General features: G+C 43.5%; 1 protein-coding gene and 1 pseudogene across 3 annotated transcripts; one reads left to right on the top strand and one right to left on the bottom strand.

The window, feature by feature from the left end:
* The first annotated feature begins 1748 nt into the window (after positions 1–1748).
* Positions 1749–19633, top strand: LOC115173602 (BCL2/adenovirus E1B 19 kDa protein-interacting protein 2). 3 transcript variants are annotated; one of them, XR_003871632.1, is made up of 10 exons: positions 1749–1932; positions 2465–2585; positions 2736–2809; positions 2906–3145; positions 3471–3674; positions 3877–3979; positions 4083–4214; positions 17949–18035; positions 18274–18424; positions 18947–18958. XR_003871632.1 is itself a non-coding variant. In XM_029731863.1 (10 exons), the coding sequence occupies exons 2-10, from the start codon at positions 2530–2532 to the stop codon at positions 18969–18971; spliced, it is 993 nt and encodes a 330-aa protein (XP_029587723.1). In that variant the 5' UTR covers positions 1749–1932; positions 2465–2529; the 3' UTR covers positions 18972–19633. The 3 variants fall into 3 exon arrangements, 2 of the variants coding, with proteins under 2 accessions (XP_029587723.1, XP_029587722.1); XM_029731863.1 differs by having other exon boundaries at positions 2933–3145; positions 18326–18424; positions 18947–19633; XM_029731862.1 differs by having other exon boundaries at positions 18326–18424; positions 18947–19633.
* Positions 2158–5913, bottom strand: LOC115173603 (guanine nucleotide-binding protein G(s) subunit alpha pseudogene; annotated as a pseudogene).
* Positions 19634–20404: the final 771 nt, after the last annotated feature.

Raw genomic sequence — 20404 nt, 5'->3', positions numbered from 1 at the left:
CTGAATTTAAAATGGATTAAATTGAGATTTCTTGTCACTGGCCTACACACGATACCCCATAATGTCAAGTGGAATTCTGTTTTTCGAATCTTTTACAAATGAATTATAAATTAAAAGCTGAAATTAGTATAAGTATTCAACCTCTTTGTTATGGTAAGCCTAAATATGTTCAGGAGTAAAAATGTGCTTAACAAGTCACATAATAAGTTGCATTGACTCAGTGTGCAGTAATAGTGTTTAACATGTCTACCTCATCTCTGTACCCTACACATACAACTATCTGTAAGGTTCCCCAGTCGAGCAGTGAATTTCAAACACAGATTCAACCACAAAGACCAGAGTTTTTCCAATGCCTCACAAAGAAGGGCACCTATTGGTAGACATTGAATATCCCTTTATGCATGGTGCAGTTATTAATTACACTTTGGATGGTGTATCAATACACCCAGTCACTACAAAAATACAGGCGTCCTTCCTAACTCCATTGTCGGAGGGGAAGGAAACTCCTCAGGACTTTCACCATGAGGCCAACCGCTCAGGATATAAAAGAAACGGAATGGAGCTAAGCACAGGCAAAATCCTAGAGGAAAACCTGGTTCAGTCTGCTTTCCACCAGGCACTGGGAGGTGAATTCACCTTTCAGCAGGACAATAACCTTAAACACAAGGCCAAATCTATACTGGAGTTGCATACCAAGAAGACATTGTATGTTCCTGAGTGGCACAGTTACAGTTTTGACTTAAATATACTTGAACATCTATGGCAAGACCTGAAAATGGTTGTCCAGCAATGATCAACAACCAATTTCACAGAGCTTGAAGAATTTGTAATAATGGGCAAATGTTGTACAATCCAGGTGTGGAAAGCTCTTAAAGACTTACCCAGAAAGACAAACAGCTGTAATCGCTGCCAAAAGTGCCTCCACAACATATTGTTACTCAAGGGTGTGAATACTTATTTTCAATACATTTGCAAAAATGTCTAAAAACATGTTTTCACTTTGCCATTATGGGGTATTGTGTGTAGATGGGTGAGAAACCAAATAAATTTAATCCATTTTGAATTCAGGCTGTAACACTACAAAATGTTGAATAAGTCAAGGGGTGTGAATACTTCCTGAAGGCACTGTATCACACATTGCAGATGGAAAGCAAAGATCTAAGCTGTCAAATGGGCTTCGTCAACTCCAAAAGTCAACGCCTATGTTTATCAGTGTATGAATGCTTGGCAATTTCTCTTGTTTCTAAACGTATTTGAGATACATAGGCAGTTTGTGGTGACTGAATGAGGAAATGTTGAAGAGGGGTGTGATTACTAGAAAAATGTAACTACTCATAATTACAAGAGAAGTTCTTATGGTGCAATGCTGAGCCAGCAAATAATGTGTAGATAGCCAAGGAAGTACAAGGTGCTCAAAACATCCTTGGGTACAAAATCTCTTAGGTCAATTTTCTATGGCCCTTTCGAATCTACAGTAGGCCATACATTTTAGATTCAGAATAGGTATTAGGATGTTTGTATGTGTTTTATAGTATAAATAACATTGAAAAACAATCCTCAATCATGTATCACTAGTTTCAGTGCTGACTCTTGTTTGATTCTCTGTGATGTCATACAGCCCAATAGCCTACATTGCATGAATTCTGAACAAGTATGCCTGCATGTACATGCATGTTTTCACCCTAAAGCGGAGCTTGTGCAGTTAATTCCTGTTACCTTGGTTACAGGGATGGGCTTGCACTGGCAATAAATACAACACACCTTGACTCTCAGGTGTGGCAATTGTGTCAGTGCAATTGAGGCTTCGTCATGAGTTCAGCAAAACCATAACGTTTACCTGTTTCACTCAAAGGTTACTCATTGTACAGTTACTGTACTTTTACAAAGACATTGAAACGTTTGTCGGCCTGTCAACCAAATACCACCAACAAGGTAATGTTACACATTTGTTGCTTTGTATTGTATCTGTGCACATGCATTCCTGTCTCAAGTTTTGTTTACCACTTATTTACATGAATGTAACCCAGACAAAGTTGGTGATATTGGTGCAATTGAATGTGTTCTCACTGGTGTAAGGGTCTTACATTCTACAAGTCATTCTACATTTTCAATATAATACAAGCTTTGAAAAAGAAAGTACAAAATGGTGACAGACGGTGGTTGTTGACAGCCTTGGCTTATATACCGTACTACCTTTATTGCACTCAATACAAATGAACACTGTGTGTTTTCCACTAGAGGCCAGCATAGGAACAAATCCCTCCGTATCCGATCATTTGGCAGAACTGATCAGACATGAACTTGTTGGTGTTACAGTATTTCTTTTTTTGACTTGTCCATGACATTCATCATCATTTCTTTTTACACTCGTTATTCTCCTCAAATAAAAAATATGAAGTTACAGCTAAAGTTGCTCCTGAGCTGTAATAGCGGTTTTGATTTTTCATTTCGCCCGGGCCAAAAGGTTTGCTGTTACTCTGACAACATCTAATCAGGAAACTTGGCACTGAGAACCTGAACAGAAACAACATGGAGCCAAGAGAGGAAGAGCAAGAAATGGAGAAGGAGGACATTTACATTCCCAGGTCAGAGGTTATGGTCATCAGACTGAATTGTTTTTGTTATATTATCAACATACCAAATATCCAAACAAGTGTTTTTTTTTCACAATGAAACACCTATATCTAATAAAAAATCCATAGAAATGTAACTGTTGACCTCTCCAAACATTGTAGGTCACCTCCCAGGAATGCTTATGGCACAGATGCAGTCTTGGGGAACCCCACATTAGCTGCTGATGACAGACCAGGTAACACTTCAATTCAAATTGCAATGTTGTAACATCACAGTCACTGTTATAAAGCTACATATAAATGCAAATCATGATGATTAAATGTCATGGTAGCCCCGCCCAGCAGCCTGGCTCTTTCAGGGCCCCGACTCAGGAAGAAGCGCCTGGTGGCCCCCGCCCTAAGTCTGACGCTGGATCGCAGTGACTCTGCGGTTTCCGACGACTATGCCACAGCTGCCCTCTCTCCCTCCCCTGATGACGAAGATCTGGGGCTGGACATCGACTTGGATGCCATGGAAACGCCCTCGGACAGCGAGTCCCTCCACTTTCCAGTGCACGACGTGGATTTGGAGGGTGAGAACTGGGTGCAGTGGACAGGACAGACTAACAGCCTTTATCTTTGGTTCGTTTCTTCACTCACAGGTCCAAGATCAGCCAATTAACTTATTGAACAACTTTCACTTTGATTATATTTTTCCCATGAGATAGACACAAATAGGCTATTTTGGGCAATTCATAATATATAGCTAGTCCCTTTATATATGCTTTGCATTAGGTGATATTGACCCCATAGATATAATCTATTATAGACAGTACACAACCACTCTCCATCTATGCATTTTGTTATCTACAGTACTGTATGGGAAATTGACCATTGAAACATTATTCCCATTCACAGATGACCTTCGTCTGGGAGTGGCATCACATTTCCATAAGGCCCGTGGGTCAGTACCAGAGCAGATGGGAGTGGGCTCTCTTGACCAAGACCAGGTGGACAGCCAGGGCACTAGGTGGCGCCGGTTCCGCACAGGAGATCCGCTTCAGGAGAGTCTGGTCAACATGAGTGTACTTGATCCTTTCCTTCGAGTCCTGTCACACGGGGGTGAGTCCAGAATCCCAGCACTCACTTAATCTGTCGCACTTACCTAACCGACATTATGCACGAATGTGAGCTTTTCTCCGGCTCATGGAATTCGGATAATGTGACCGTTTGTTGTGAGATCAACTCGGATGACACAACGAGCATCTTCACTTATTTTTTGCATGTTCATTTTTGCCTCATCCAAATGTTGTTTTCCTTCCAGGTTACTATGGAGAAGGGTCTAATGACATCATTGTGTTCTCTTCCTGCTATCTCCCTGAAAACAACATGGAGAACTACCAGCATGTCATGGACAACCTGTTCAGGTGTGAGAGCTAATTGATGAGAAGCCAGTCTTAGTAAAACACTATCTGAATTGGCCACTCTTCAGGTCAACATTCCTAACCACAGCACCACTAAACATTGCAGGTACGTTGTGGGGACGTTGGACCTGATGGTGGCGGAGAACTACGTCATTGTGTACCTGTGTGCCATGGCCCAGCGTGACAAGCTCCCCGGCATTGGCTGGCTCAGAGAGTGTTACACCACTGTTGACAGAAGGTTAGTTCTGTTTACTCAAATTGGCTTGGTTTGCGGTCCTATTTCAGAAAACTATATGCCACAGTGAGTAACAAAACGGTACAAAAATATTTTAACTCAACAGTATCTCATGTCAGCGGAGTCTACAAGTCGTAGGCCACGTTCCAGGCCGAATATATTGCAGTCATCAACATTGCAGCCAGAGTGCTATATTATATGATGTGGTTAGTGGATATGTTCAACACCTATTCAGGCATTGTGAGATCTGGCAACTGCAATGTAGTTGGCCTGGAACACTGCCAAAGTCAAATCTCAAGTTATTTGATTTTATGCCAAGTAATTAAGACTCAAGTAATCAAATCATTAAAATTTGTCTCAGTCGGTGAAAAATAAGTGTCTCAGTGTCGAAAATCTACCAAGCTGGCTATCTGTCAAGACACGGAAGAAGAGCCGGATGTTTTCCGTGTCAACTGCACAGGTGAAAACCAGATGACAGTCCCTTTGGTCTAGTTGGTCTGCTGTACTGATCTTCAGAAACTCATCACGTATGAAGTACTTTGCCCTGGTGACACGAAGGTCCTCCCCCGGTACTGGTGTTGAAAATTCCGGCATAGTGTAGTGTGCAAATTCTGGGAAATACTCTTCCATTTTTGATTTTCCCTCCAAAACCTTCTCTGCTAGGAGGTCCTGTTTGTTCAGTAAGACCCAGACAGGAAGGGTCCTTAGCCACCTGTTGTCCCAGATGATCTTGAAGAGGTTTAGTACCTCCTGCAGCCAGTTGGTCTGGCTGTCCTCCTGCATCACCATGTCATAGCTGCTGCTGTCCACCACAAAAATAACATCCCACGCGTCAGCGAAACACCGCATCCACTTTCTGCTTTCGTACCTCTGACCTCTAACATTAGATACATGAAAATGGATACCATCCATCTCGAAAAATGTCTCAGACATCCCTGAAGCCTTTTTACTGTTGTTTTGTATGTAATGCATTTTCTCCTCTGCAGTGCGTTCCGCGTGTAAACAGCGCATCTGATTTACTATCGTGCGTTGCCCAGATTCATCAGCTCCTAACAGTAGTAACTGGCGCCGGCAAGTTATTTGGTTGTTATGCTCGTCTTCTTGCAGCTGTTTATTAATCCTTTTGTTTGATTCTTTACGTGCCTTCTCAATACGTTGGTCTTTACTGCACAGACAACCCATATTAATTAAATAATACTAGATTCCTAGGCTTGCCTAAGGAAAAAATACAGAAATTAAGAAAATGTGTTACAACAGACACCTTCCCCCGTAAACTGTCACTCTGGGTCTGACACAGAAAGCATCCTCTGCCACTCTCAGAAGGTTGATTCCTTGAACGTTTTCACTGTGAATCCGCAATGAAGTCCTCAAGTGTGATGTCAATGTGAATGTTCAGCAATAAGTCTAAATGCAGGCAATGAGTTTTCGAATCGAGATTCCCACGATGTCTTACTGTGGCGCCACACTGAACTTTAGCGGTATTTTCTAGAGCCGATCGATTTTCCCGAGTAGCCCAGAATACAAAACTTTGCCGTTCTGTCAAAGCACAGCCATGGCTAGATGCTCTTCCCTTCACCACAACGACAGTAAAGCAAGTGGAAGAAAGATAATTAAAAAGTAAACTTCTGAAACAATATTTACACAATTCCACTAAAATGGGGGCATGCGATCATTACACGAAGCTCCTCCCCGATTCGAATGTCTTGCTGTAGCAGCATTGCGCAAATTGTGGATTTATATCCTGTATTTCCCAACCTTGTAATTTCCCCTACTCAGCATCTGGTGAAATATGACTCTGTTTGTGGTAACGCGTTGTTTGTGTTAGGAGTTTGTGTAGAAGCAGAATTATTGTATTGAATATGAATAGACCCAGGGTGTGGTGCTTAATTAATGTCCAACTTGCTCTGACTGGCTGTACACAAATGAGGGCAAACACTCCACCTTAAACCTGTTGATTTGTAGTATTCTATGGTCCATTCTTTTTTATATATTTTTTTATTTCACTAGGCAAGTCCGTTAAGAAAAAAATCTTATTTTACAATGATTGCATTTACATTACATTTTAGTCATTTAGCAGACGCTCTTATCCAGAGCGACTTACAGTAGTGAATACATTTCATACATTTATTTTTTCGTACTGGCCCCCGTGGGAATCGAACCCACAACCCTGGCGTTGCAAACACCATGCTCTACCAACTGAGCCACAAATGGAAGAGTATTTCTCTGAATTTGCACAGTCCTGAGTATACATGAACAGTGCCAGGGGAGGACCTTCGTGTCACCAGGGCAAAGTACTTCAACATCATTATATAACATCATAATTTATTTTATTCAGCAGGGCAATTTGTTTTATTAATGATACAGTAGTGTCCCTACTCAAAGTCAAGTCAGCCTAGTAGTTAATTAGTCTGGCTAACGCTTAATTCTTGAAGTCCTCCTGACTTCAGAGTCGGGGATGGCTTTTTGATGTTGTTGGTGTTGATAATGGAGGGGGCTGTGCTTTTACTGCTTGGCCCCCCTCTGTGTCTTTTTCATTCAAACACCAACAGGCACAGCCACATACAGCCCCCTTCCATTACAATGTTTGGAATTTCAAATCTAAACAACGAGAGCTCTCAACCCCTGAGAAAAAATTGTAATAAAATCCAAAATAACGAAATCCATTGCGCAATTTTTGAGCGAATATTGAATTAACAAATGGCCTCCTATCCAGGCCAGTGTGGTCACAGCTCTGTGCTGTGAGTCACATGGATCAGCCAGGTTAGTAGTTGATAGCCTGATCCACCATCCACCACTGTTGTGCTCTCGTGTAGTGAAACAGAATAGAAGCTACCAAGACGAGTCTCAAGCCATCACATTTATGACTGATCCTGATCTAACTCAAGTCTGCACTTCATTAGGTAATTACTATGTAACTATTTAACTACAGTACCAGTCAAAAGTTTGGACACCTACTCATTCAAGGGTTTTTCTTTATATTTTTACATTGTAGAATAATAGTGAAGACATCAAAACTATGAAATAGCACATATGGAATCATGTACTAACCAAAAAAGGGTTCAACAAATATTTCATGTTTTATATTCTTCAAAGAAGCCACCCTTTGCCTTGATGACAGCTTTGCACACTCTTGGCATTCTCTCAACCAGCTCCATGAGGAATGCTTTTCCATCAGCCTTGAAGGAGTTCCCACATATGCTGAGCACTTGTTGGCTGATTTTTCTTCCCTCTGCGGTCCAAATAGCCCTTACACAGCCTGGAGGTGTGTTTTGGGTCATTGTCCTGTTGAAATACAAATGATAGTCCCACTAAGCGCAAACCAGATGGGATGGCGAATCGCAGCAGAATGCTGTGGTAGCCAAGCTGGTTAAGTGTGCTTTGAATTCAAAATAAATCACTGACAGTGTCACCAGCAAAGCACCCCCACACCATCACACCTCTTCCTCAATGCTTCACGGTGGGAACTACACATGCAGAGATCATCCGTTCACCTACTCTGCATCTCACAAAGACACAGCGGTTGGAACCAAAAATCTCAAATTTGGAGTCATCAGACCAAAGGACAGATTTCCACAGGTCTAATGTCCATTGCTCAAGTTTCTTGGCCCAAACAAGTCTCTTTTTCTTATTGGTGATTCACGCAGTCTCCTCTGAACAGTTGATGTTGAGATGTGTCTGTTACTTGAACTATGTGAAGCATTTATTTGGGCTGCAATTTCTCAGGCTGGCAACTCTAATGAACTTATCCTCTGCAGCAGAGGTAACTCTGAGTCTTCTTTTCCTGTGGCAGTCATCATGAGAGCCAGTTTCATCATAGCGCTTGATGGTTTTGGTGACTGCACTTGAAGAAACTTTAAAAGTTCTTAATGTTCCGAATTGACTGACCTTCATGTCTTAAAGTAAAGATGGACTGTCGTTTTTCTTTGCTTATTTGTGCTGTTCTTGCCATAATATGGACTTGTTTTTTTAACAAATAGGGCTACCTTCTCTATACCACCCCTACCTTGTCACAACACAACTGATTGGCTGAAACACATTAAGAAGGAAAAAAAATCCACAAATAAACTTTTAACAAGGCACACCTGTTAATTGAAATGCATTCCAGGTGACTACCTCATGAAGCTGGTTGAGAGCATACCAAGAGTGTGCAAAGCTGTCATCAAGGCAAAGGGAGAGAATGGCACCGGAGGGGATGGCTGCCGTTTTACGGACTCCTAACCAACTGTGCTATTGTGCATAACGTGTGCACTGGGAGTCGGGAAGAAACAAGAAACACGAACAACGCTCAGACAGGAAACTGAAACAAAAACAATGACACCTGGGGAAGGAACCAAAGGGAGTGACATATAAAGGGCAGATAATCAAAGAGGTGATGGAGTCCAGGTGAGTGTCATTATGCGCAGATGTGCGTAACGATGGTGACAGGTGTGCACTATTACGAGCAGCCTGGTGACCTAGAGGCCGGAGAGGGCGCACACATGACAGTACCCCCTCCCCGACGCGCGGCTCCAGCCGTAGGACGCCGACCAAAATGGCAATCCCGGGGATCAGGAGCGGACCGGTCACCTCTGCTAAGGCACGGGAACCTGTCGATCCGGCTGAGGCGCGGGAGCATGGCGACTAAGAGTGCCGGAGAGAAAACATACGTGACAGTACCCCCTCCCCGGGGTGCGGCTCCAGCCGCAGGACGCCAACCACAGGGACGATCCCGAGGATCAGGAATAGACCGGTCGCCTTCGCTGAGGTGCAGAACCCTGATGAACCGGCTGAGGAGTGAGAGCCTGATGAGCCGGCTGAGACCTCCCCGGTTGCCTCTGTCGAGGCATGGGAACCTGTTCACCCAGCTGAGGCATGGGAACATATCGAACCAGCTGAGGCATGGGAGCCGATCGAACCCGCAGAGGCATGGCAGCCTGTCGAGCCAACTGAGGCATGGAAGCCTGTCGATCCCGCTGAGGTATGGAAACCCGTCGAGCCAGCTGAGGCAGGGGAACTCGTAGAACCCGCCGAGGCATGGGAATCCGACAAACCGGCTGAGGCCTCCCAGGTAGCTTCGGTTCTGACACCCAGACCCGACATCACCTCCAAAACACAAAAAAACACTCCCTGATGCTTCGCTTTGATGTGGCGTCATTCTATAACGTGTGCGCTGGGAGTTGGGATGCAAATTCAGGGAGTGAATAATTTAATGAATGAATGAAACATAATACGAAACACGAACAACGCACAGACAGGAAACAATGACATCTGGGGAAGGAACCAAAGGGAGTGACATATATAAGGCAGATAATCAAGGAGGTGATGGAGTCCAGGTGAGTGTCATTATGCGCAGATGCACGTAACGATGGTGACAGGTGTGCGCCATAACGAGCAGCCTGGTGACCTAGAGGCCGGAGAGGGAGCACACGTGACATTGTGTTCATTTTTTTGCGTTGTTTGTAATTTATTTTTTTAACTTATTTAGTACATAATGTTGCTGCTACTGTCTCTTATGGCCGAAAATAACTTCTGGACATCAGAACAGCGGTTACTCACCTCGAACTGGACCAAAAAAAATATTTAATGATTCTGACGGGAAGAATATACTGCTTTCTCGGGAATGGGCCCAAATCCCGTCATTTGCATGAAGAAAAGACAGAGGAAAAGGGAGCGGAGGTCAGGCTGCCTTCTGAGAATTCGTAGGTGAGTGAGTAAACCCCCACTACCCTCCATTCTATTGGCCAACGTACAGTCATTGGAAAACAAAATGAATAATATACGATCAAGAGTATCCTACCAACGGGACATTAAAAACTGTAATATCTTACCTTTCACTGAGTCATGGCTGAACGACAACACGAATAATATAGAGCTGGTGGGATTTTCCATGCGTCGGCAGGACAGAGAAGCTACGTCTGGTAAGAGGAGGGTGTGTGTCTATTTGTCAATAACAGCTGGCGCATGATGTTAAAGAAGTCTCAAGGTATTGCACGCCTTGTGATAAGCTGTAGACCACACTATCTACCAAGAGAGTTCTCATCTATTATAAGGGCACAAGGCGAGACCCAGATGCAGACACAATGGTAGTGTACAATGGTAGTGTACAGGCAGTCCAGTAGGTACCGAAGGGCGGGCAGGCTTGAGGTCAGGGCAGGCAGAATGGTCAGGCAGACGGGTATGGAGTCCAGAAAACAGGCAAGGGTCAAAACCGGGAGGACTAGCAAAGAAGTGGAAAAGGAGTACGGGAAAAAACACGCTGGTTGACTTGACAAACATACAAGATAAACTGGCACAGAAAGACAGGAAACACAGGGATAAATACACTGGGGAAAATAAGCGACACCTGGAGGGGGTGGAGACAATCACAAGGACAGGTGAAACAGATCAGGGTGTGACATCTATATTATTCGCAGCCGTCTATTTACCACCACAAACCGATGCTGGCACTAAGACCGCACTCAACCAGCTATATAAGGCCATAAGAAAACAAAAAAATGTGACTCCAACATCATCATTAAGTTTGCTGATGACACAACAGTGGGACAGCCTATAAGGAGGTGGTCAGAGACCTGGCATTGTGGTGCCAGGACAACAACCTATCCCTCAATGTGAGCAAGACAAAGGAGCTTATCGTGGACTATAGGAAAAGAAGGGCCGAACAGGCCCCCATCAACATTGACGGGGCTGTAGGGGAGCGGGTCGAGAGTTTTGAGTTCCTTGGTGTCCACATCACCAACGAACTATTATGGTCCAAACACACCAAGACAGTTGTGAAGAGTGCACGACAACACCTTTACCCCCTCGAGACTGAAAAGATTTGGTATGTGGCCCCAGATCCTCAAAAAGTTCTACAGCTGCACCATCGAGAGCATCCGGACCGGTTGCATCACCGCCTGGTATGGCAACTCCTCGGCATCTGACCGTAAGGCGCTACAGAGGGTAGTGCGTACGGCCTAGTACATCACTGGGGTCAAGCTTCCTGCCATCCAGGACCTATATACTAGGCGGTGTCAGAGGAAAGTCAAAAAAATTGTAAAAGACTCTAGTCACCCAAGTCATAGACTGTTCTCTCTGCTCCACCCCCATCCCCCCCCCATTTGTTTTTACACTGCTGCTACTCACTGTTTATTATCTATGCATAGTCACTTTACCTCTACCTACATGTACAAATTACCTCAACTAATCTGTACCCCTGCACATTGGCTCAGTACTGGTACCCCCTGTATATCGCCTCGTTATTGTTGTTTTATTGTGTTACTTTTTATTATTTTTTACTTTAGTTTATTTGGTAAATATTTTCTTAACTCTTTCTTGAACTGCATTGTTGGTTAAGGGCTTGTAAGTAAGCATTTCATGGTAAGGTCTACACCTGTTGTATTCGGCACATGTGAGAAATAGAGTTTGATTTGGATTTGGTTGGCTACTTTGAAGAATCTAAAATCTAAAATATATTTAGATTTTTTTAACACTTTTTTGGTTACTACATGATTCCATATTTGTTATTTCATAATTTTGATGTCTTCACTATTATTCTACAATGTATAAAATAGTAAAAATTAAGAAAAACCATGGAATGAGTAGGCGTGTCCACCACCGTTGTGCTCTTGTGTAGTGAAACAGAATAGAATCTACCAAGACGAGTCTCAAGCCATCACATTTGTGACTTGTCTTGATCTAATACAAGTCTGCACCTCATTAGGTAATTGCTATGTAATTGCTATTTAAGTATATCACAAAGTTATACCAGGAGGCTACTTTTATACCAGTACCAGTACTTTTAATAAATAAACGACTTAAAACAGCAGACAGTAAAATAAAGTTAAACCTTCAATAAATATTCCCAAATAATACCATGCGTACTTTAAAAAAATGGTGTTTGAGAGTTTGAATTTTCTGTGTAGCAACCATATGTACTTATACAGTATAGAAAGGAACCCACAGCAAGTAGCTGGCAATAATAGTGTCACATTGGGCCTTAGCATCCTTAGCAAGTTTACGAGAGCCTGCTTTGGCACTCCTTCTTCAGCCAGAGGATGGCATCAAAACCAAAGTATAATTTTGAGTTTCCTCCTGACTTCCCGCACAGCCAACCTACAGTTCTCAGGCTAAGAGGTAGTAGATTCCAGGGTTTTGTTCATTAGGCACAAAACGGAAGAAAATGGACTGAAACTAGGATGGACTACATGGACTTGTCCAATAAAAAACACTCACATAGTCATTTTCCGTTGGAAAACGTTTTTAAAACGTTTTACATTGAGTGCCCTAATGGAAAGAGTGTTATTTTTTTCAGGATGGTTACAACAGTGTCCAAAGGCTTCTGTACAGCATGGCTACTAACATAATCCCTCATATTTCCAGAAAGCTTTGATGCCGTACACCTTGACCTGGGTCTAATCCTAATAATGTAACTAAATGTTTGGATCCAGTAAAGGTATCAAGTGAACTGCAGGAGGAAAAAAGCTGCTAAGACCATCACACTGACCTTGTATGTTGTTGAATGAATGTCTCAACTTGATTTCCCTTTATATTATTTATATTATTATATTTATTTATTATATTAGTATATTTATATTATTATATCCTATTTCCCTTCATACAAATATGTGTAAGGAATTATCCAAGAAAAACCCTGCAGGGATTTCTAGATGTTACCTATAGTTCAGACACTCATTTGTTTGTGATATGGTTTTGGACCCTTTCTTTGAACATTTACATTTTAGTCATTTAGCAGATGCCTTTATCCAGAGGGACTTAACAGTTACTGCATTCATCTTAAGATAGCTAGGTGGGACAAAAACAACATATCCCACGGGGGACCAGTACGGAAAGTCGCTCTGGATAAGAGCGTCTGCTAAATGACTAAAATGTAAATGTAAATGTAAATATCAGGGGGAAGCTGGTTCCACCATTAGGGTGCCAGGACGGAGAAGAGCTTGGACTGGGCTGAGCAGGAGCTTCCCTCCCATACGGGTGGGAGGGCCAAAAGACCAAAGATGGCAGAACGGAGAACTCGGGTTGGGGTTTAGGGTTTGAGCATAGCTTGAAGATAGGGAAGGGCAGTTCCTCTTGCTGCTCCGTAGGCAAGTAACATGATCTTGTAGTGAATGCGGGCTTCGAATGGAAGCCAGTGGAATGTGCAGAGGAGCGGGGCGACATGGGAGAATTTGGGAAAGTTTAACACTAGGCGGGCTGCAGCGTTCTGGATAAGTTGCAGGGGTTTAATGGCACAAGCGGGGAGCCCAGCCAACAGCGAGTTGCAGTAGTCCAGACGGGAGATGACAAGTGCCTAGATTAGGACCTGTGCAGCTTCCTGTGTGAGGTAGGGTCGTACTCTAAAGATGTTATAGAGCATGAACCTGCAGGAGCGAGTCACTGCTTTCATGTTTGCAGAGAACGACAGGGTGTTGTCCAGGGTCACACCAAGGGTCTTTGCACTCTGGGAGGGTCACACTGTGGAGTTGTCAGCCGTGATGGAGAGGTCATGGAGCGGGCAGGCCATCCCCTGGAGGAAGAGCAGCTCTGTCTTGTTGAGGTTGAGCTTGAGATGGTGGGCCGACATCCAAGCTGAGGAGCGACCTTCCAAGTAGGATGCAATCCAAGAGTGTGCAGAGCCTGAGACACCCAGCCCTGAGAGGGTGGAGAGGAGGATCTGATGGCTCATGATGTCGAATGCAGCGGATAGATCTAGAAGGATGAGAACAGAGGAGAGAGAGTCAGCTTTGGCAGTGTGGAAAGCCACCATGACACAGAGAAGAGCAGTCTCGGTTGAGTGACCCATCTTGAAGCCTGACTGGTTATGGTCAAGAACATCATTCTGAGAGCGATAGCGAGAGAGTTTGTCTGAGACAGCGGGCTCAAGTGTTTTGGAAAGAAAAGAAAGAAGGGTCTGTAGTTTTTGACGTCATAGGGGTTGAGTGTTGGTTTCTTGCAGAGTGGAGCGACTCCGGCCATTTGAAGTCAGAGGGATTGATGAGGGAAGCCAGTGAGTTGATGAGGGGAGTGAGGATTGGAGAAGGTCTCCAGAGATGATCTGGAGAAGGGAGGAGGGGATGGGGTCGAGTGGGCAGTTTGTCGGGCGGCAGGACACTAGTCGCAGGATTTCATCTGAAGAGAGAGGGGAGAAAGAGGTCAAGGCGTAGGGTAGTTCGGTGTGAGTGGGACCAGTTGACTCAATAGGCTGAGTGAAGGAGGAGCGGATGTTGTCAACCTTCTTTTCAAAGTGGTTAACAAAGTCATCCGCAGAGGGGGAGGAGGGAGGGGGTTGAGGATTAAGGAGGGAGGAGATGGTGGAAAAGAGTTTCCTAGGGTTAGAGGCAGAAGCTGAAATGTAGAGTGATAGAAAGTTGTTTTAGCAACGGAAACAGAGGAAGAGCATGTAGAAAGGAGGGCGTGACAGGATGATAGGTCCTCCAGAAGTTTAGTTTTCCTCAATTTTCGCTCAGCTGCACACAGGCCTGTTCTGTAAACTCACAATGTGTCACTCAGCTACTGAGCAGGAGGGGAGGGCCGAGCCAGCCGGGAGGAAAGAGGACAGTGCGAGTCATAGGATGCGGAAAGGCAGGATAATAGGGTTGAACAGGCAGAGTCAGGAGACAAGACAGAGAACTATTTAGCAAAGGGAGAGATGATATGATAGAAGAGGAGATAGTAGTGGGAGAGAGCAAAGATTGCGATGGCGTATGACCATCTGGGTAGGGGATGAGTGGTGTGCATTTGACAGTTTTCCAGACAAGATTAAGTGTTTGTGGATGAAAAAGCTCTTTCAATAGTTCTACATTGAGCATGCTTTTCAGTCCAGGAGTAGGGCTCACCTGTGTCTGGAAAACCGCCATTATTCTTTGTGATGTTTTCTCCAATAGAGCTAGTGTTTTGACACCTGACAGTGTCTAGCCAACTTCCCCTCTCACTTCCTGTTGTCTGACTTGGCCCATGTACAGTATCAGTCAAAAGTTTGGACACACCGACTCATTCCAGGGTTTTTCTTTATTTTTATTATTGTCTACATTGTAGAATAATAGTGAAGACATAAAAACTATGAAATAACACATATGGAATCATTTAGTAACCAACAAAGTGTTAAACAAATCAAAATATATTTTATATTTGAGATTCTTCAAAGTAGCCAGCCTTTGCCTTGATGACAGCATTGCACACTCTTGGCATTCTCTCAACCAACTTCATGAGGAATGCTTTTCCAACAGTCTTGAATAAGTTCCCACATATGCGGAGCACTTGTTGGCTGCTTTTCCTTCACTCTGCGTTCCAACTCATCCCAAACCATCTCAATTGGGTTGAGGTCGGGGGATTGTGGAGACCAGGTCTTCTGATGCAGCACTCCATCACTCTCCTTCTTGGTCAAATAGCCCTTACACAGCCTGAATGTGTGTTTGGTGTCATTGTCCTGTTGAAAAACAAATTATAGTCCCACTAAGCGCAAACCAGATGGGATGGCATATCGCTGCAGAATGCTGTGGTAGCCTTGCTGGTTAAGTGTGCCTTGAATGCTAAATAAATCACCGACAGTGTCACCAGCAAACCACCCCCACACCATCACACCTTCTCCTCCATGCTTCATGGTGGGAACTATACATGCAGAGATCATCCGTTCACCTACTCTGCGTCTCACAAAGACACGGCGGTTGGAACCAAAAATCCCAATTTTGGAGTCATCAGACCAAAGGACAGATTTCCACAGGTCTAATGTCCATTGCTCGAGTTTCTTGGCCCAAGCCAATGTAACAGTGTAGGTTCCGTCCCTCTCTTCGCCCCAACCAGGGACCCTTGCACACATCAACAACTGACACCCACGAAGCATCGTTACCCATCGCGCCACAAAAGCCGCGGCTCTTGCAACGCAAGGGGAACAACCACTTCAGGTCTCAGAGCGAGTGACATCACTGATTGAAACGCTATTAGCGCGCACCACCGCTAACAAACTAGCCATTTCACATCGGTTACACTCACCCCCCTTTTGACCTCCTCCTTTTCCGCAGTAACCAATGATCCGGGTCAACAGCATCAATGTAACAGTGTAGGTTCCGTCCCTCTCCTCGCCCCAACCTGGGCTCGAACCAGGGACCCTTGCACACATCAACAACTGACACCCACCGAAGCATCGTTACCCGTCACAAAAGCAAGGGGAACACCTTGCACCGCAGCAACCAATGATCCGGGTCACGGCACCAGTGTAACAGATGTATATCGTACTCTCCTTGCGTTGTGTTTTCTCCTAATAAATCACATCAGCCAGTGGTCCCAGTTGAGCATCATTTATTCCTGTTGTTAAATGGGAAACAGCACGGTAGTTGTGCAGGGTTTAATGATACTGATGGCTGTCGATGGCAAAATCCCTTGCATCACATTTTCATACTGGGTCCCAAAATACAAAAATACAATACAAAATATAACCTGTGTAAATACCTGTTGTTAAATGGGAAACAGCACGGTAGTTGTGCAGGGCTTAATGATACTGATGGCTGTTGATAGCAAAAGCTGTAGCATGAAGACAACTGTGTTAGCAGTGGGCTTATGTGACCATTACAACGGTGTATGCTAGCTAACACACTTATCTACAGCAATCATATGCCAAAGCACATCCCAGAAAACCCCTCAATCCCTAACAGGTACCATATACCCACACATGTATAAATCAGTAACGTACAGCAAACTTGTACACATTGTAAAATATAAAATATAAAACAGTATTCAGAACGTGACCTACCCCTTGCATCACATTTTCATACTGGGAAGACCTGACGTTTGCGATTTCCCCCTATCTGCAAGCGGGGCCAATCACAACACACCTTATTGTCATCAGTTGAACCAACCAATAAGAATGCTTGAACATTAAGTACACATTTCTTTAGAGGCAAGTGGAAACATAACCAACCCTGTTACACCAAGCAAGTCTCTTCTTATTGGTGTCCTTTAATAGTCTTTGCAGCATTTCGACCATGAAGGCCTGATTCACGCAGTCTCCTCTGAACAGTTGATGTTGAGATGTATCTGTTACTTGAACTCTGTGAAGCATTTATTTGGGCTGCAATCTGAGGTGCAGTTAACTCTATTGAACTTATCCTCTGCAGAAGAGGTAACTCTGGGTGTTCCTTCCAGTAGCTCTTGATGGTTTTTGCGACTGCACCTGAAGAAACGTTAAAACTTCTTGAAATTTTCCGAATTGACTGACCTTGATGTCTTAAAGTAATGATGGACTGTCATTTATCTTTGCTTATTTGAGCTGTAATATGGACTTGGTCTTTTACCAAATATGGCTATCTTCTGTATACCAATGAAGCTGGTTGAGAATGCCAAGAGTGTGCAAAGCTGTCATCAAGGCAACGGATGGCTATTTTTTAAGAATCTAAAGTATAACATATATTTGTATTTGTTTAACACTTTTTTGGTTACTACTTGATTCCATATGTGTTATTTCATAGTTTTGATGTCTTCACTATTTTTCTACAATCTAGAAAATAGTCAAAAAACCTTTGACTGGTACTGTAAGTGAGAGAGGTACACCCCTTACTTAACAGTTTGCGCCTGTCTGGGGAGTCACACAGACTGGGCCCCAAATAACCTTTGGAGGCACTAAAGTAACCTTTGGTAGAGATACGTGTCTTATGGAAAGGTTGAAACCGTCAATCATGGTGATGTGAGATGTGTGTGAGAGAGGTAGTGTAAATCTACAGAAGATATACTGACCGATTGAATGAACAACTGTTACCTTTACTCTTAAACTTGATTCTGTTACTCTCGTAGGTTGAGGAAGAATCTGAAAGGTCTATACATCGTACACCCAACCTGGTACATCAAGGCCCTGATCACCATCATCAAGCCCTTCATCAGGTGAGGACCACCATCCCCTGAGACACCAAGTCCAGTCTGTCAGGGTTGCTGTTGTTGTTGTTGAGTCAATGGGCCCTGTTACTCCATGAAGCAAAAGGGACATCTATAGAACAATGGCCATAGCACTGTTTGAGCAGCCGCCCTGATCTTGTAGCTGTAATAGTACAAATCTTAATTGTATATTTATTTCATCTAAACGATGCTGCCCACTACTGTATCTTTATTTTTTTACATGTAGGCTCTGTGCCGTCACACAAAACTAATGGCTTCCGATCCCGTCATCCTCACAGCTCCAAATTCAGTCGCAAGCTTCAGTTTATCGACAGCCTTCGGGAGCTGTCCCAGCACATCCCTATTGAGCGTGTGCAGATCCCCGACTGCGTCAGACAGTGAGTGACACCATCAGACTCTCTCATGCCACGTTCAAAACACTTGGGAACTTGGAACTCGGAAATCTCTGACTTCTGATCTCAGTGCGTTTTAGACAACTGTGAACTTGTAAAAAATGTAGCTCCGACTAGGAAAAATATCTTTGAGTGGTCAACTCAGAATTCCAAGTCGGGAACTAAGGTCTCTTTCTACAGCTCCTACTTTCCGACCTTAAGATCACTGAAGTCATTATTTGACCTCGTTTTTTTCCAGAGTTCCCAGTATTCTTGAAAGCACCATCACACATTTACAACAAGCTACATTAATGAACCCATAAATGGGAAAGCCCATCACCTCATATGTTTATTGTGTGACTAATATCTAGTTATTCTTAATCACTCTTTGGCTACCATTGAGCAAATCAAAGTATTCATTTCAAACAGAAAGAAAACAGTGAGACCTTCTATTATGATGATTCATGAAAATGTATTGGCTGTGTTTATTGTTTTTCAGTCCAGTTCAATATATTTCCATTCACACAGGTTTGACGAGAATATGGACAGGTGATATACTGAAAATGGTGATCTGGACCACAGTGTAAGGTACATGAAGCCAAAACAGTGGACTACAAAGGATCAAATCTGGCAACCGATGACTTGACACTGAGGATGAACCTGGCTGCCCAATCTCACATCAGTTGTCCTATAAGACAACTTTAACCAAAGTATCTACTGAAGGACCACAAGTAGAAACACTGAGCTCCAAAAGTTTCGAGACTGTAACCACGTTTCCATCCAGTTTTTATGCAGTAAAGTCATACCATATAAACAAAATACCAACAGCTGATGGAAACAGGAAGTTTCGGTACAAAGTTAGAAATGTAGACAGATCATTTGTTCGTTCGACATGGTGGGTTATTTTTGTGTCAGTAAAATTAATCATGTGAGAAATGGCAGTGGAAACGCCTTCATGCACAAATATTGATATAATAACCATCACATCGAAGTAAACTTGGAGTCACGCGATGTTATGGGGTGTGGTCCTCCTGCTACAACTCAGGAAACCATACAGATTATTAGGCTTCAAATGAAGTGATGAATTTTACAGGATGGTGAAAGTGCAATGTGATCTTTATGCTCCTTTCCAATAAATATTGAGGTTCTTATTCTGGTGACATGATGATCAGTGCTTGACTGCCATTTTTGACCAATAAAAATATTCTCACCTCTTATCCATAATAATCTCATCATGTAGACCTAAAGCCAATTTATGCTGGCTCTGCATATGTGATTCTTACAGCGGATGTGAAGCAATTGCAGGGCCTCTGAAGGCTTGTGGAGGCCAAATCGAGCTCCGTACCGCATCGCCGTGAGCCTCGCAAAATTTGTGAAAATGCAGAGGGCTCCGTATAGCTCCGTATTGACATGATTGGTTGACGGTAGATGTGGGCGGGAGGTCCTGTATCAACACAAACTCACATCCTTGACAACTCCCTTCACAACAGCTCCGTTCCGCAAAGCTCAAGAAGTATGAATGTCCTGACTTCTGCAGAGACCATATAGCAGTAAATGCTGTACGGCCACTGCAGATGATGGATTGACCATGCAGAGGCTTTTAACCCAGCACAGCCTACCCACACTGTATCTGCAAGCTGTTGGCTAGAGTGCACGTGCCAAGACCAGAGTATGCACATTTGCTATTTAATGCAACAGTTTTTGTGACAAAACTACCGGTAGAGTTGAAAATGCGATGGAAACATATTGAACTTTAGATTTTTATGTGGTACATGAAAACTTAAGCGAAAATGTACATTTTGTGTGCACTACATTATCGCGCACTGTCAATTTTGTGGAAACACACCACTGGTGGGAAAATGCACACATTTTCTTTATGCAGATTCTAGAGTATTAGCATGAAAATCTGTAGCCAGTTGGATCGGAACCTAGCGAGTGACACGTTTTGTTGTTCTGGCTCTCCACTCCAGCGCTTGGATTTGATAT

The sequence above is a fragment of the Salmo trutta genome, chromosome 34 (assembly GCF_901001165.1).
Source record: "Salmo trutta chromosome 34, fSalTru1.1, whole genome shotgun sequence".
NCBI lineage: Eukaryota > Metazoa > Chordata > Actinopteri > Salmoniformes > Salmonidae > Salmo > Salmo trutta.
The sequence above is the reverse complement of the archived record's forward strand: the minus strand, read 5'-3'. Positions and strand labels throughout refer to the sequence as shown.